The 17,946-nt window shown below is 37.7% G+C and overlaps 3 protein-coding genes across 3 annotated transcripts in view; all 3 read left to right on the forward strand. All coding sequences in view use genetic code 11, as the record gives it.

Annotated features, from left to right (window-relative positions):
• Positions 1 to 938, forward strand: part of EGR_03468 (Lipoxygenasey domain-containing protein) — a gene marked incomplete at both ends in the record, with an annotated part of 7,923 nt that extends 6,985 nt beyond the window's left edge. The window contains 2 exons of the mRNA XM_024492717.1: positions 424 to 581; positions 851 to 938. Of these exons, the coding sequence (XP_024352850.1) occupies positions 424 to 581; positions 851 to 938 (246 nt within the window). The remainder of the gene's footprint in view (positions 1 to 423; positions 582 to 850) is intronic.
• Positions 939 to 2,867: 1,929 nt separating this feature from the next.
• EGR_03469 (Lipoxygenasey domain-containing protein) lies at positions 2,868 to 3,684 on the forward strand (the record flags this gene model as incomplete). The annotated part of the gene is made up of 3 exons (XM_024492718.1): positions 2,868 to 2,901; positions 3,080 to 3,273; positions 3,448 to 3,684. 3 exons carry the CDS (start codon positions 2,868 to 2,870, stop codon positions 3,682 to 3,684), a joined length of 465 nt encoding a protein of 154 aa, XP_024352851.1.
• Positions 3,685 to 4,786: 1,102 nt separating this feature from the next.
• On the forward strand, positions 4,787 to 17,946 carry EGR_03470 (Lipoxygenasey domain-containing protein; the record flags this gene model as incomplete). Its single annotated transcript, XM_024492719.1, has 10 exons — positions 4,787 to 4,811; positions 5,243 to 5,476; positions 5,874 to 6,037; positions 7,616 to 7,862; positions 8,930 to 9,210; positions 10,893 to 11,165; positions 11,882 to 12,386; positions 16,373 to 16,588; positions 16,942 to 17,096; positions 17,536 to 17,946. The coding sequence occupies 10 exons, from the start codon at positions 4,787 to 4,789 to the stop codon at positions 17,944 to 17,946; spliced, it is 2,511 nt and encodes an 836-aa protein (XP_024352852.1).

The following is a 17,946-nucleotide window of genomic DNA, read 5'->3' on the forward strand; positions in this document are numbered from 1 at the left end:
GTCCTCATTTCAACTTTGTTCAGTCGTTCATCTGGGTTCACTAAAACTATCAGGGACATATAAAAGATATGATTTGTTTGTTAGCTTTTTGGACTAGATTTACTTTTCACAACGCCCAATACAACGCTCTGGGTCATTCATGGCGACGTAATAAGTCATTTCAGTGTGGAAGGGCTGAGAGGCTACTGGCATTAACCAAATGTGATACTGCCAGACGGGCTGCAACCTATGAAGAACGAAGAGCCCCTCTTATCTAAGTATACGCTTAATACCAAACCTCAAAAGTTTCCTTTTGAAGACTAAATAAAATGAGCAAGTAATCGGTGTTTTCGGAAGGTAAAAAAGTGTCCTCCTTTCATCTTTTTTAAGTTCTAAGGAGCGTGAAGTGTTTAATTCCATATTTTATTTGCAATTTGCAAATAGACTGATGAATTCCTGATCGAGGCAGTTACTTTGGGCAGGTTGGAAAAGATAAGAATAGGTCACGATGGTGAAGCTCCGACACCGAACTGGTATTTGAATAAAGTGACTGTGGAGGAAGTGGAAAATTCAGCCAACAAAATTGTGTTTGAACTCAATGCGTAAGTTCTGTGCTTTAAAGACCATATCAATCAGTATCGCTGCAATGAATAATTACACAACAAATAACTTAAAGAAGTGGTTATAAGGAGAAAAAAAGACTTCCATAAAAAGTTAACGCCCCTGTTTAAAAAGACATAAGCCACTCGTAAATGCGTCAAAAGTTAACCATACTTTTTTCGAGCACTAGATTTTGGAGCCACTTCGATTGATACTAAGCCATTTGAATTCTGTTCGGATCCAAATTTGTTTTATTACCCGGAATTTTTAGTTGGTTGGCTACCCGAAGACCGGACGGTTCTTACGAGGAAGAACTCTACCCCACACAGAGACCAGAGAGTAAGGCTGCTGTTATATAAATATTGTACTTTAACTTTGTCAGATGAAGCCTTCAAGTGGAGGGTTTCTTGGTAACCCATTTTTCTAGGTGGTACCTCAGGTTTCCCAAATGCTGAAATTTGCGATAGGACAAAGCATATGTATTTAATGAACTTGCACGTGGAGCTTCCTTGTAAACATACTTAAAAATCGAGCATTTTTGCTTTTAGAAATGTAATCATAAAAAACCTTTCACCTCCTGCTCCGTGCTCTAAAGAGGCCTCATTAAAATGGAAATTAGTCGGCCTGTGTGTATTGACGTCGAAAATTTTGCAGCAAAAGTAGCTAGACGTTTCCATTCAGTTTTCATTAAACCACCAAATGCGCAGAAAGGGGCATTGATTCATGCTTATTGAAGCAATGAGAAGTGTGGAGTTTCCATAAATGGAATTACAATTCTGAGGCTGTGTGTTTGTTATTTTTCGTTTAAGTTCCCAATTGCTCTGTAACAATATAAACTAAACAAAGGGAAATGCATCATAGGTAACCTGTTCCATTAAATAATTTTATTGGTTCATTAAGAGGCAGAGAAGTAGACAGCCGCATTTGCAAATAGCAAAAACACGCTAACAGGTACGACCGCATGTGAACTGGATAGTTCTTTAACCACTTTCTGTCAATATAAAGCATAACAAAAGATCGTAATTTAAGAAGTGCCAACTTTTCTATGTGATAGTTCATTCCAAATAATTAAGGGTCAAGCAACGTGGTCCCATTATCTTTACAAGGAATTAGATCATGGTCGTCTATCTTGTATATTAGTTAAGTTTTATGGTAATCACTTTCGATTGCTTTATTGAACACAAAAATGTGGTTTGAACGCTTTAAACTTCACTAAGTTGTTTTATTTTTAAAAGAGTAGAATAACTCACGTTTGACCCGGTTGTCTGAACCTTCGAGTCGTAGCTTAGGTTTAAATATCTACCAACAAAGAAATGGATCATTGAAAAACCGGTAACATAAATCAAAAGAATGCAAAATGTCAATAGTTAAATTAAAGTTTTGTAGGACTTTTGTTGCTCCCCTTCCCTAACCTCGGTTTCAAAATATTTGCTGTGGAATAGGGCATCGAGACTTGTACCCTCTTTGGAGAATGTTAGCGTTGCCACAGCCACCACATTTGTCAAATTTGGCGGCAAGTCACCTCAAAGGTGCAGCCAAAAAACCCGCACGACCACCTTGTTACCTCTAAATAATCCTTTGGTTTTACCAAAACGTCGGTATGATCCGGCCATGTATTTCTAGGTCACGGAGTCTCTCATTTGGCATTTTATGAAGAAAAAAGCCAGAATTTTTTAATTAAATCCACTAAATTGTCATGGAGCTATTAATCTGTCCCCATGTTATGCGAAATCGGCAAGCTTCTCCGCGAAGACTTTCTCCACACTAATTTCATTCACTATTTGATTTGTGTTCCGAGAATCCATAAGAAGGAATTTAAAAAGTACTACCATGCAGCTTACACCTTTCATATATGATTTTCACCAAGATTAGTGAAGAATGATTGGAGAAGAGAAGAAAAAAGACCCTCATTGTAGAATATGTAATGATTCATCTAAACAGCAAACCAGCGAATAAGTTTCTCGCATGTAATCAAATTCAGTAAAGCAGTGTTTGAAGGATCGGCTTTCAACACAATAAGGCATCACCACTTTCAAACACAACTTTTTGTCTGATTAACGAATTATGTCCTTGTTGAACTCGGAAATGGACTAAATTTAATAACTTTATTCCCGAAATGTACCGTCAACCTTTCCGAGTGGATAAATACTAAGATGGCTCAACACAGCACCAAGTATGTTAAAATTAATGGGAACCATTTCATCTCAGCATGTTTACTTAGATAGCCCGCTTTTTTGGCAAAAAGTTTCATTTGATACTAAATTGCGATTTTCTCTTCAGTCTCAGAAATGGTACAAAGACAGACCAAACCAAATAATTTGCGTAAGTCGATTTTTACTTGACATTAAATTTAGCCAAAAGTGTCTAGCTATTCTTTCTTGCTATTTAAGTCGGACAATGAAGATGACATCCAGTCTGACATTCTCTAGTGCTTGCCGTTACATCTTTTCATTTCGCACGGTGCAAAGAATTAGCTTTTAAGCACAAAACTTTGTTGTAGGAGCAAATTACACTGTGAGAACCAGAACAGGCGAGATATTGGGCGCAGAAACAGATGCAAAGATCTACCTCTCCCTCGTTGGTGATGTCGATGAGACACCGTTTGTTCAGTTGAAGCACAGTCAAGCCGATTCTGGACCATTTCGTATCGGACAAGAGGATGTTTTTCACTTTAATAGTCCCTTTGTCGGAAAGGTAGAGTTTATTATATTTGTCATCCATTCTAACCAAATTAGAGCAACTCCTATCACCTTCATGTGTGTCAAACATTGACCACAAAACTGTAAAATTCGTAAATTAGCGAGTAGGAACCGATTAATTTTTGTTCAAAAGTTAAGTACTAGTTTTTACAATCCTTCTACACCTTAGATAGAATCAGCAAAAGTGATGCTGGAGAGTAAAGACGAGAAATCTACATGGTATCTGAAATTCCTCTCCGTAACGGTGAATGAAGTGTCTCTGCGGTATCACTTCTCTGTTGACAGATGGCTGTCCAAAATTAAGTCGGATGATAGGATGCTGTATGAATTCTCGCCTTCCTCGATTGAACGAATCTTTTCAGGTAATAAAAGAACCTTATTTATCGTAAAGTTAGTGACATCTTAGTTGTACCTTTTCTCTCCTCTTCCCCTCTGCCCTCTCCACCATCTCACAATATCACTATTTGAAAATCTAAGCAATTTTACTGAAGAATTGCTAATTTTATGAAAGTCGAAATAAGAATATGAAAAAATATTTTTCTGAGGTGGAAATATACGAAGGAAAAATTTAGCACAACTTCATCAATCTATCATGAAGGACCCTCCAAAAGGCTACCCTAAATACCATTAGTCTGCTCATGGGACGGGACTCAGACAAAATTCAAACAGGTAGGGCGCTTAAATGTGCTTGAATCAAGCCAAAACATCTATTAATGGTGTTATTCATATTCAAAATTGTTAAAAATCCGAAACTTGGTCTGATATTAGGTTAAATGCATTAACAGCGGGTTGTTTAAACAAAAGCCATACTCATTTTGTAATTTTGTTCTCTTTCACCATGATAGTTCCACTATTTTTGTTAAGAGTTTTATTTATTAACTCGGGTAGTTTGTGGTTTTGCTAATTTATTACTTGCTGAAATAGTAACTTAGGCATGCACGAAAATGCAGTTGCTGAAGTACTAATCGACACCGATGTCGGTGCTTCATTTTTCTTGCTCTCTTTTATTTCGGACAAGTATGTACACATTGTTCACCTTTTAGCCGTACCTTATGAAGTAATCTTCTATACGGGAAACGAGTCAAATTGTGGAAAGGATACTTTGGTCCACCTACAATTGTTTGGGAACAAGGGTGGGAAGCAAACGGAAGTACTATTGTTTAAAACAGACGGAAAGATATTCAGCGCCGGTGGTGCAGACAAATTTAACGTGCGTTTACAAACTCTATATCATTAAAATGGAGGTATGGTTTCACAAATGGTAACAGGTGTGGCTGCCAAAAGAGTAAAAAAGTCAATGCCCTCATAACATTTATGACTGATTTGACATCTAGGTAGCAAAGCAGGAGCCAAGTTTCTTACTCTTTAAGGTATACAGCAGCGAGGTAGGAGATATCACCAAAATACGAGTGGGTCAAAACGGTAAAGGACCTTCGTCCTACTGGCTACTAAAGAAAATACTCATTCGCAAACCATCCACACACATTTGTACCCACTGTCATGGGGAAATGTGCCCGAATCTACAGATTACTCGTAAGTCTCTCTTAGGGAAGTTTGAAAGGGTAAAACCAAAGCCGATTTTTCGCTTATGACGAATTTTGAGGAATGGTTAATTTAGTAGAAGCAAACTTACCCGAATTCCTTTTTTAACTAGAAATTTCGTGGGTTACTCAAATTACATCTCTACAGCTTAGAAAAGTATCAATTGAGCATTTCCATGTCATCATATTTAAAATGTTTACGGATTTCAAATCAACAATATGAATGAAAGAAATTACATTCCTTTAAGGAACCGGGTATGCTTTTATTTACAAACTGGTTCCATTAATACAAAAGTGCTTTTGAAACTAATAATGTAAGAAGCATATTTTTTTAGATTTATAACCTAGAAAATAACTAATGTGGCCTTTAGGCTTCATTTTGCAACAGGTAGTAAAGCAATTTCATTCATCCCTGTTTTTCAGATGGAGGCGTAGCTGGTGACACCAGAAGGTGTGAAAACGATCTCTGTGATTGCTGCATGCAATGGCCTAAACAATCGAAAGAAATGTCGTTGCTTAGTTTGGAAAATCGACCGCTTGATGAATATTGGTTCTTCGCCGATCGTTGGTTACCACCTCGTGATGAAAAAGGTGGTCAAAGTTTCTGTGAGCTACTACCCGCAAAGGCCGATGGAACACCTCTTTCAACGGAGAGACGTGGGTCTTTTTCACTTTTATTAAAAGTTTGCGTTCTTTTGAAAAATTTTATAATACAACTATGGCGGCTTTTTACTTAAAAGATAATTCCTCTAGTACTTTGGTGTCTAGAGTGCCTGGTTTTGCTCAAAAATCCCATGAAACAGAATAACTCTGCAAAGCGAGTAATTTTGGAGCATTTAATCCTCATCGAATAGGCGCATCATTGTATGTATTAGTGACCATTGCGTTTATGTAGCTATTAACAGATAAAACAACTTTCATAGTTTATGCGAATTTCTCTTTTCAGTAACTTTCATTTCCTTTTTTAAGGAGAGCTTTTTCAGGCACAAGTTGCAACGATTACGAAATAGGGCATATATGCCCACACTTACATTTGCTTTTACTATTTTTCTAGGAACTATGTATCAAATTCGTCTCAGAACGGGAAATCTGTTCGGTGGAGGAACATCTGCTCAAGTCTATTTAACGTTAATTGGGGAAAAATCGGAGTCTGGGGAGTTTATCTTCCCCAATTCTAAGGGACTCGTTTTCGCTAAAGATCGTGAGGCAGTTTTCAAGGTAGACTACTCCCAAAAACCCTTTTTTCTAATTATCTACTATTTAAAAATTGGCGTTTAAAAGTACATCAATTTGTATTTAAGCGCTTCAACTGGACCCGCTCTGATTAGTGAAATTGTGAATAATCTAGGATTTGTAAGCCACCTAGAAGAAATTGAAATACCCATTAAACTTCAAATAACTCATTATATTTTATAATTGGTTCTCCTCATTTCCCTTATGCATCATAAGTGTGGAATTTTCTTGTATTTTCCCTACCAACTTTGAAAATATACAAAGGAGCAAAGTTAAAGTAAAAGAACTCAAAATCGTCTGGGCCGCAGCATCAAGTAGGGAAGGTGTTATGAACGTTGGTATCGTATATTTCCCACAAATTTTGCGAAAATGCCAGTAAAAGCAGCAAAAGATTCACGCATCTAACAGGACTTGTATGAATAGGTTCTTTCCCCACTAACCTTTTTTAGGTTAACTGTATAGCAAGGTGGCAATCATATCTGCTCACACGGAGCTCATAACCTCACACAAACGTCGGTTTCATTTTCAACTTTAAGCAAAATCCATCAAGATCTGGAATGTCACATGTGAAGCCTGTCCGTAATTATTGTTTATTAACCATGAAAGTGCTGTCACTTGTGGAAGGACAATTAGTACCCATTAGAGAGGTTACCAAAGTTGCTAGTCCATTTCAAAAGAAATTTACGACATTTTTCTTCTGTGAAAACAACACAATGCCGTTTTTTTTTTCAGTTTACCACTTCAAATCTACTTTGTTATATGCTGATTAATTTGACCCTGACGGGAGTAGTTTTTACACCATGATAAGACTTAGCGCCCAAACATACAAAAAAAACCAATAAATTTTCCTTATTATAGGAAGGTTTTTATCTTTTATACTATAATTTTAACTGAGTGTAACCTTAAAACTAATTTCACCGCTTCACCTTGAATGTTTGTCTACGAATTTGAGAGAAGACATAAAAAGCACTTAAATTGTGGATCTGCAGAAAAGGTGAAAACTTTGAAACTTAACATCTTATTTCTAAAAAACGCTTAGTTTTTTAACCTAACCTACATAAAAGAAGAATATTAAAACTATTTTGCATATGTGGAATCATGGCACATCATCTTTGCTGCTTTTGTATTTCACCAGCATTACCATTTTTTTCTGTGGCGTTCTCAAACCTCTCCTTTTTGGACTTATTCCCTTTCCTCTGCCCTGATTATGCAACAATTAAGGTTTACGGATCTAAACAGATTACGTTTAAAGTGGGGCATCAATTTCAATTCGCACAATCGCACTTTAATTTAACTTTTAAAAATTGGTGTAAATTCAAAGAGTATTTTTGCTTGATTGTGACTTGAAAGATATCAAAATAAAACTTGATGCTAAATTTCCGCTCACCGAATTGGATTGGCATTGTTTCGTAGAGGCATTTAAGATTTTTAACAAATGTAATAATACTCGTTCTATGCTAATGGAAACTGTTTGGAGAAGAAGGGGTTCTATTTTTCCCGTAGAAGACAGCTTTAAAATCAGTTTATTAGATGTTAATAGCCTGGCACACATCCATTCTCCAGGTTGAGGCTATAGGCTTGGGAGAAGTGAGAAAAATTCGCCTACGACATGACAATAGTGGCCCAAGTCCAGACTGGTACTTACAAGAGGTGATAGTGAGCGCAAATGAGAACGGTGACGAACGCACCTACTACTTCCCCTGCAATCAGTGGCTGACCGCCACTACTGACGGTTCGGGTCGTCTATTACGCGAGTTCACAGCCGCCTCAACGACACGGAGCCGTGCCAGATCAGCAAACATATCTGTCAGTGAGTATGCCACTGAAAATCCCCCGATGACGCGAAAAAGTGATTTTCTTCCGACCAGTCTATCTTTGAAACGGTCTGAGGATAGGAGCTTCACAAAACCGAGTAAAAATATCTTCTTTGATGATTTTATTAGAGTCTCGTACTTTCTGGAGCACGTGCATTAAATTAGAACCCTGTTCTTTGTTAAGTTACTTCTGTGATCGGTCCGTCTGCGTAGATAAAAATCATTTTCCAATTACTCACGGCACACTCTTATTTACCTTAAAAAGCCCATTTGTCAAACATATTACTATGGCAAATTGTGAGCTTTACAGATGACATTAAAACTGGCTGACTGAAAGTCTACCAATTTCGATTTAATCATTAGAATCAATTGTAAAGAACCTTATTTTTAGGCATTTAAAACCTCTCTAGTTTTTCCTCTCATCCTGGTAAATCAAGAATGAAAGAAACTTTATTCAAGAAACTGCAGTGCAGAAAGTTCTTGGTTGGTTTCAAAGAATAGCGGGGAATGTAATCTGAAAAACAATTTACAGTAGAATAAAATACCTTTCTTTTCAATGCTATTCCTATTTCACTCCACTTTTACTCTAAGATTTTTTTGTCCATTTTTTTAAATTTTAACAAGGAGTCACATTATTCTCTTATGATCGATGGATAGGCGAATCAGGTGAAAATGGAGAGGCTTATGTGGATCTGTCATTTCAACTGACGCCTTTTGATCCTGTTCGAGCAAGTAATGGCGATCTTTGAGTATTTTGCTTTGGCCTATTATGGGACGCATGATTTACAGAAGAAAATTATAGATATGCTGGAAATGTCTTGTGGCTGTAAATGCGGGGTTTGGGTAAGACCTTGAAATCAGCACAATGCCTCATGCCGCAAAATATTCATCGGGAAGGTTTAAAAGGGAAACACAAATTTAACTTTTGCTATGTCAATAAAAAGTCAGGACAAAAGTGAGGAATTTTAAAAATTCCAGTATTAGAATCAGAGTTTAAAAACAAGTGATTTTAAAATTTAACGGCAACTTGCAAAGTTCATTTATTATTAGAACCGTTTCCTAGCCATATTCTACGAGTTCAAGATCTACACGAGTGACATCGTGGATGCTGGGACGAAGGCAAGCGTTTTCGTCGTACTGTGTGGCTCAAAGGGACGAAAGACGAGTGAAGTTCAATTGAAAGGTGTCTTCAAACGGGGTGGTTGTGAAGTTCTCCATGTGGATCTTGAAGATGTAGGTGAACCTCTTCAAAGTCTGTGCATCAAACTCCACAACCAAGGCTCCAGTGCAGCTTGGCATTTGGATCGCGTGGAAGTCCGACCAATGGGAAGTAAATTGCCTGCTGTGAGTCTTGGTTAGCACCACTTTATAATAAGAGGCGTTTTTTATTTATTCAATCTTGTTTAATAGAAAGTAGACACATTTATCAGCAAGTTAGTAGTCAGTTTGCACGTCTTAGAACGAATAGATTAGTAAGCAGGAAACTACGTTAAAAAAATCTCTCAGGTCTTAGCATTACAAGTTCAAGTTTAAGGACTGCCTATCCACTAATGTTTCTGCATAGTATTTAGGAAAATTGACAAACAAAGCTTGCAGCATGGCTTTGAATGCTCACTAATAAGTATTATAAAAACCTCATAAAAATAATTTAGGATTAAAATAAAGAATTTTTGTTGTAAGGTGGTTAGAAGTCTGTACTGCAAAAAGCGATTTGAAAATTTCTGCCGGGGAACAAAAACCAAAAAGAGACATTTCCGATGTTAATCGTAACTCATTTATAACTTAGTGACAACGGGAAACCTCTGTTAAAATAGTAGCTGATCTGTTCACGTAAAAATATTACAAGATATTTTTGTTTAAATTGTGTACTGCTTAACGTCAAAATGTATAACTTGGTGCAAAAGGTTTAGAAACCGAAAAATGTTCACCCCTTCCTTCTAACTGGACGGTGTGGTAAGTGATATGTTCTGAGAATCCAAAAAGTCACTCCCTTCTGTACTAACATGGGGAAAAAACCTAAGAAGACGATATGAAATTTAGTCCATGTCTCAAAACAAGACTCTGACATTCATTTCACACCTTCCTACGTAATGCCAGTGGCAATTTTAACTGCCAAGAAAATAAAAATCCATGGATAAAAGCCTTGTCTTTCCAGTCTTAGTTGTAAGGAGAATCCAGCGGAATTACAACAAATTCCTTATTGTGAAATGTGGCAGACTTACTTATCATAAGTAAGCATATCTGCCTTACCACTTAACAATTCGCCAATCCTGAGGATTTCATAACTCGTTCGATTTGAAAATTTGTCTAATTGTCCAAAACACTTATTCTCACCCCATAAAATATGAGTTTCTACAGTGTCAGCTGGAGTATTCACATATATTACTGTCTAGGAAGAGTTGCTTTTAGCACAAAATTTCGAGCGTGCATAAAACATCTTGTTATATTACCAAGAAAATTAATTGTAACATCCTTTAGGAATGAATGCACATACTCTTGTTCAAATCTTCAGCAGAGGCAAGAGGTGATTAAGTGACTTTAAGTAATAATAAGAGATTTTTAAATAGGCTTTTGGCATATTTTGAAAACATGGACTAGATTATGAATAGCTATTCGCAATTGACCTTAGAAATGAGGAAATTATTTTTCCATTTAACTAAGCCTGATGGAGTCCTACTTCTAGAAATCTGGTAAAGTGTAAATTATTTCTAGCTTTCTTCTTGAATTACCATGGAACTGCAATTTTGTATGACTTAAATTGAATTAATACCACCACAAAGTGGTTACTTTAAATTATACGCAAGAGAAAACACGTGTGGCTAATTAATGGCCATTTTTACGCTTGGGGTATCGGAAGACACTGATTGCATTTGTGAAAATAATTTGCCTTGCAGAAATTTATGCCCCAAAAAGAGGAGGGTCTATCTACTGCAATAAATTTTGATTAAAAAGCTTGCTATACCCACAGCATAGCCATAAAATAACCCTGGAATCATTTAGCTGCATAATAATCTTGCATTTTGTAGGATGAAGTTTACATTTTCAAATGCAATCGCTGGATCACAGATTTGGACAAGACAGGAGTAATTCTGAATGCCACAACAGGAAAACGCCAATTGTCGTCTGCTGCGTTCGCGGAAGAGACAAATACCTATGAGATCACATTCACAACAGGTTCTATATCAAATGCTGTTACCCCAGTACGTGCCTACCTCTGCTTAATTGGCGCAGATGGACGTACGGAGGAGAGACAGCTGGTGCCAGTGAAAGATTCCACCGAACCTTTCCAACCTGGGAAGGTGGGTTATGGCCCCATTTGAGGTCCATTTTGGAATGAGTTCATATTGTATTTTCTTATACGAAGAAGACACTAAAAATGTTAATCCGAATAGCTGTGAATGGGGATAGTAGTTTACTGATGGCAACAGTTTCGCAAGGAATACTTTTTATCAATCTGTCATAAATGATGCAGAAGAAAATCTTCAAATATTACCCGCTAACTCGAGCTTTATTGTCACGTGATATGAAGGCAGTCATTCGTTTATTTTGTAAATGGGTAAACGCATCAAAGTAATAATAATGAGTGAAAGTAGCTACTGGTGCTCTTCGCTTACCTGCTGCCAACTTCTTTCTACGTGTACAATTACTAAGACTTCAAATTCGTCTTGTACTTTTCATCCTTCTCCTTATTATGCTGCTCTAGTTCATTTCATACTGGTCAATGTAAAACTGGAACATTCAGCGTAATTCGACATTATTTCATCAGCCCTTCCATAACAGTTCTTCGCTTATTTTAGTGATGTATAATATAGCTCCATTACCAGATTAATCTAAATATAGGTATAATGGAAAGTTACTACATATTTTTAAGGGACAATGAGCTCAGAACATTCCCTTCTATTGCCGCCTGGAGGTAGCTTTACTAATAAGTGTTCGGAAGAGCTGCGAATGTGGCATCACAGTTGACAGAGGCAAGGGGAATTACCGGCAATATAATAAAATGGTTTTTTTTCAGACGGATTTATTCATCTGGGAGGGAGTACCGTTGAGGGAGGTCACTAAAATATGCCTACGGCATGACAATACCAGTTTGTCACCGAATTGGTATGTCGATAAGGTAAATGTCCGTCAAATTACATCTCAGAAGAGCCAAGAGCCAACAAAGACATTCATTTGTAACCGATGGATCAGCAGTAGCAACGAGGAATTCATTCCCATGTCCTATAAAGTATCAACACCCTCACCTGCGCCCTCTCTGGATAGCCGCAGGTTTGACCTACCTGAGGCAAATTTTGAACTTCCAACAATACCGTCGCTTGGGAAACTACCTCCCATACCTTCGGAATCATCTGTGCCATCACTACCACTTGACATGCCTTTGCCGTCACCTCCACCAATAGATCTCAGTGGCAGACCGCAGATCGCGACAGTTCAACAGGAAAGTAATGATATGGTCATGAAAATGCCATCCAGTTCCCAAGATCCACTGCCTCCATTGTCTCCTACTGAGGAAGAAGAGGGTAGTTTTTCTGATTGTTTTATGATAAAAGGTGTCGGAATTACTTAATACCAGGAGTAGATTTAAAAAATCTTAAAGTTGCATAAAACACGTTTTTTTGTTTTATTGCGATAAGTTTGAAAAGTTACAAACCCTAAATTTAGAGAGACTTGTGTTTGTTACTTTAAAGTATTCAAAAGCTCGAGAACAAACGTTTGCGAAAGTATACAGTTGTAGCAGAAAGAGCCCCTCCTAAGAAAACTTTACCAATCCTGGGAATAAGTTTTGATGTTTAAAAATTTATAAGTGAAAGGCGCGCTCAACTCCGTGCAGCATTCCGATCCTCTGTTCTGGTCAAAAGTACACAGCTGTCATGATACCCAACATCATAACACAGCTTTTCTCGTGAATTATTGCACCTATCATTGGTGCAGAAAGCTTCGCCTATCTCAACCGTCTAGGATGACTGCTTTTGCACTTTGGATGAATGCACAGGATTTGTGGAAGCCTTGGCTGTAATGTGTGCCGGAAGTGTCAGTGACAGCCGTACGTAGAATCTCCTACGAAATGTTGACACACAGATGTTTTACTAGTGAGCAAACAGTTGTTGACTGTCACTACTATGTCAGTAGCGAAGTGCAATTAAAGTCTTATTTAGCCATAAGTAAATGTTTTCAGATTTGAGTTTGACGCCTCGATTGACAAGGCACATGATTTGTCACCGCGCACCGTAATTGTTAACTCAATAAAGAGTCCATTCATCGTTCTACATCATGTACGCTGACTACTAGTGACGGAGTACACCTGTCGCGGTTATATTTTTTGCATATGGTTAAAAAACAGAAATCTAACTCTGGCTTGAGGAGAAATAAATGATCATTCATGCTTTTATTAATGATAGTTCAACTAATCTAGTAATAGGAAGAATAGTTTTTATGCATCTACTCAAAGGGAACTGCTTAAATAGTACCTTACAAGATTACCTTGGCAACGGGGAATGGCGCGGATGCGGGCACACGGGGGCCTGTCTTGATGAATCTCATTGGATCAAATGGAGCCTCCACCGGATGGCTTTGCTTTCAGAATCAAGCAGGAAATACTGCGCTACCAGCCGCCTCAATTAAAACCTTTGTCTTCAGTGCGCTCTCCCTGAAGGAGATCACTGCTATTGAGGTACATTTTTGTTAGAGCGTAGTTCATATCCCATTATCTAAGGGATTGTCTCATTTAGATCAAAGTGAGCATTAGTTTTATTTTTAATAAGAGTTCCGTTGCAACAGAGTGGAACTTCGTAAGTAATTATGTGAGAGGGTTAATTTTTAGGAGTGAAACCGAAATGGATGGATCGGTCTTCTCCGAATTTCATCCTTTGTAGATCTATAATCAGGCAGAAGAACAGAACCGGAGCGGTTGGCATCTAAAGCACTTACGTGTCGAAATTCCCAACAGACAAATGATCTACGAAATTCCCTGCAATGTATGGGTGACCAGTAAGAAGGGTACACACAGAGCTTATCGCAGACTCACCATCACGCCACAGTACCTTGTCAAAAAGAATCCAGGTAAATGGCTTCAAAAAAAAAGAAAATCAAAAAGAACCTCACTTCATGATGTTTACCTTGCTATTTTATTTTCCTCGCAAAAAAATCAAGCTCATTTGTAAAATGTCGTCGGGAAGATTGACAGGAATTTTCCAAAGTATCCACCAAACTGTGGTTCAGGCAACATGGCTTTTTGTTTTACTGAAGAACAAGATTTCATCAGTAAAAAGTTGACTACAGTTTATTTTCATCAGTCACAATGAGCGAATCGTGTCGAAATGTCACAGTAGCCATTACATATACAATCATCTTCCTTCAGCAAAATTTCTATTAGCTATTACTGCATGCAGAAAATCTCCTTCCTGCTATTATAATGCCAAATTAGGGTTACAAAAAGTGAAAGGAAACCAATTATTAAAATAAAATAGACCATTTACATTCCCTCCCAAAATCACATTGTTTTATAGCCAAAAGATCACCCTCTATCGAAAAGAGGTTGTTTTTAATGTGCCATTAAACTAACAAATTATCGTGAGACCCCTCTATTTACCTGCTTATTTTCCTTCTCACTTATAGTTCCTTTTAAAAAAAAAGCCGTTTTATACCTTGAAACTTTGGGTGGATGGCTCAATACCCGAGAATATGAGAGACAACATATCTCTACAGGTTAGAGGAGATCAGGGGACTGTATCGGATGCTGTGATTGTTAATCGCGATTGCGCTCTACATATTCGATTGCTGACATTGCAATTTCATGTCAAAGACGACTTGGCATCCTTTGATCGTGTGAAGATTCGACTTTGCTGTCAAAGTGAACAAGAGGTTGAGTTTTTGTCTTAGTCTTTCACATGTCTTAAACAGATAAAAATTGGTTGATAAAAATGAAGATATATGAATAATTAGACCACAGAAATTGCGGCTTTTTAAAACGAACTTCCTGCGAATTGCGTGAGATTCTACATGCACGCGTAGTAAACGCGTCAGTTAATAAGTACAGTTTTCTTCGTTAAGTCCTCTGTTGTTTTCTTTTTGTTCCCAACCGGATAGTTGTAGTTCGAGTTTGAGATAAGAGCAGATTTAAAAGTGAATAATCTATCGTTTTTCGTTATGTATTACGCAGCATTTGGAGGAAGTGTTGTAAGCAGTAGCAAAGCATACCGTCGAGGTGGTGATTGGGTCATGGATAGATGCATCAATTTTAGGGAACCTTTTCTCTTGATTATAAATAATTGAATGGTCTGTTACTATTGTTACGTTAAACTGATTAGAGATTAGCCTGTGCAGAAAAGCATCACATTTGCATCAGATGGAAAGTGAAAGTCGTGAAAAGTATTGACAAATGAAATGAAAATGGGGAAGAAGGTCTATAATTTCTTGTTGAAAAAGTGGCATGTTTTAGTTTGCTTGCTGACTTGCTAGTAAGACAGACAACCCTGTGATGAAAATGGCTTTTGTCCATTTGTGCTTTTGTACTGCAATGCTTGTTAGGCGAACGAATATGCTATTAGTTGTCTCTAAACGATCCAATTCACCACCCACCTCACACTTCGAAGGCAAGCACTACTTCATCCCCAGGACACTAAGACTTATTATGAGGTGTGGTGGACTGCAGGCGGAAGCAGTGTTTACAGCGACTTCGCCACATGCAAAGGTCCAAACAGTGATTAGGCCTGAGGTCTATCTACTCCGAATAATTCAACTGAAAAACTGACCATTGAGAAATTCTTTATCCGAGGATGGGCAGAAAGGAGATAGTTCCTCATCCTCAACCCCGTCTCCCCTATATCCCAGTAAAGGTAATCTTTCGTGTGATTAATATCACGTTTTCTTGACACATACTGGGAAATCACATGAACACATGCGAAATGAAAGGAATGGTTGTAGGGTAAGAGTGAAATAAACAAGAAGGATGCCGGAGTGCATCTTTGCTTGTCTGCTTCTTGAGACAGAGCGATTTACGATCCCGTCTGTCCTTGAAAAAGAGCGATAGATTATTCGTTGCGATCATTTCAAGCAAATGCTTTACGAAATCTTTTATGCAAAATTATGGGACTATAGATGCACAAAGTAAGGCAGAATTAGATGGGAATGTAATATAATCTGAATAAATCGTTTTTGGTTATCATTAATAAGTTAACGATAATGAGAACTTGGCAAATTAATCTAGTGAAGATGATTCGATGCGCAAATAACTCTGCCAGTGCCTCTTGCTAATACAGATGGTGAAAAGTACTGCATTCAATGCATTCGTTTTTCCCTTAAATTTGGTAAAAGTTGTGAGGAAAAGTAGATTTCACTCTTTGTAATAATGTATTTTGCGTTTATAAACAAATTCAACATTACCAAAAATCAGACAACATAAAACCAACATCCGCATGCAATGGATGAAGTTTTGCGTTAGTAAAAATTAAATGATATTGAGAAGGGGAGAGATAATATGGGAGAAAGCGATGAAGAAATCCTTCAGGACTGCGACTTAGTGCTATCCCAAAGTCCACTACAAATAGCGGTAATATTGTCTCTCAGATTGAAGCCGAGTGGGGAATCACCAGCGCAGTTCTTCAACGCGAAGATGAATTGACAAGCAAACAATACTACTTCACTGAATGGCAATTTGAAGAAGTTAATCAACAAACTTATCGGTGCAGTGAAATCACCTCTTTTCCACCGGCTAAACCTTCTGGTGAGGTGACATTCCAAGACTTATTTAAATGAGTTTCATGCTAATTTGAAAACCCATGGTATTAACTGTGAGCAAGCCGTTCAAATATTTGTGTTAGACAGATACGGTAAACCAAATGGTAAATGAAAGAAAAATTCCATATTGTCAATTATTTCCCACTTTTGTTATCATCTTAAATGCAGTCACGAAATCTCAATGCATATAAGAATGGTACAGAACCAAATCCCTTTCCTTAATTATAGTGCCAAACTATTTAGCTAATAAGAAGTGAACAGTGATAAAGTTTTCCTTCGCTATCGTAAAAGTTATTAACAGAGCTTTGGTGCTTAATCCTCTCTTCCGTTTATTTCCAGTGACATCTTATAAAATTCGGATAAAGACATCGGATTTGCCGCATGCTAATACCAATGCGAATGTCTACCTTCGTTTGATCGGTGAAATTGTTGAGTCGGCAGACATTCACTTGAAGGAGTCAGAGACAAATAGGACTTCCTTTGAAAGAGATCAGGTTTGATAAATAAACTTGTTTGTCTTGCTTATATTTTATCATTTCACGCAAAAATCCGTCTGGTACGCATTCCAATGACTAAACTTTCATTGTCTAGATGTCAAGTAATTGGTAAATTTGTCTGTTCTAGCGTCCAAATTCCCCAAGAGGTCAATGGCACTCTTACAAGAAATTAAAATTCATACCTTTGAAGAGATCACGTAAAACAAATACAATTCCTTTTGGCAATCCACATTTAATAAATAGATTTTCTGCTAGACAACGTAGTTCCTCTGGTTTTTAGTCATCTCTGAACACGCTGTAAAGTATACAGTTCCAAAAGTTCAGAAGAATTGGGAAATAAGTAGCATGGATATTGCCAACATGGAGATCACATCACAAGAGACTTGACGTTTCATCAAACCTAATAATAGAGGATAAATTGTTGCCTTCTTTTTAGATAGATCAATTCACAATCAAAAACTTACCCAATCTTGGCGAACTGACAGGCTGTCGTCTATGGCATGACAACCGAATGCCTGCTGGAGCATGGCATTGCAAGTGGATCTACGTGGTCGAGGTGCCTCCAGAAGGCAGCCACCTGTCACCTCAAAGCTGGTACTTCCCTTGCAATCGATGGCTGCGAGGTGACGGCCGTTCTCAGGTCGTACCTCTTGATCTACTGCCTCTAGATGCTAAGGCGGCGCCTGCTCTAGCTTTTTGTGAACCCGAAACCAGTAATTCACCCCAAGCGGAAGAATTGAAGATAGCTCAGCATCCCTCTGAAAGGATTGATGAAACAGGTTTGCGAAGTCATTTGTCATCTTCCATATCGGCGATTTTAACCAATGTTGAGATTCGTACCAGTTAA

The sequence above is a fragment of the Echinococcus granulosus genome (genome assembly GCF_000524195.1).
Source record: "Echinococcus granulosus chromosome Unknown EG_S00018, whole genome shotgun sequence".
NCBI lineage: Eukaryota > Metazoa > Platyhelminthes > Cestoda > Cyclophyllidea > Taeniidae > Echinococcus > Echinococcus granulosus.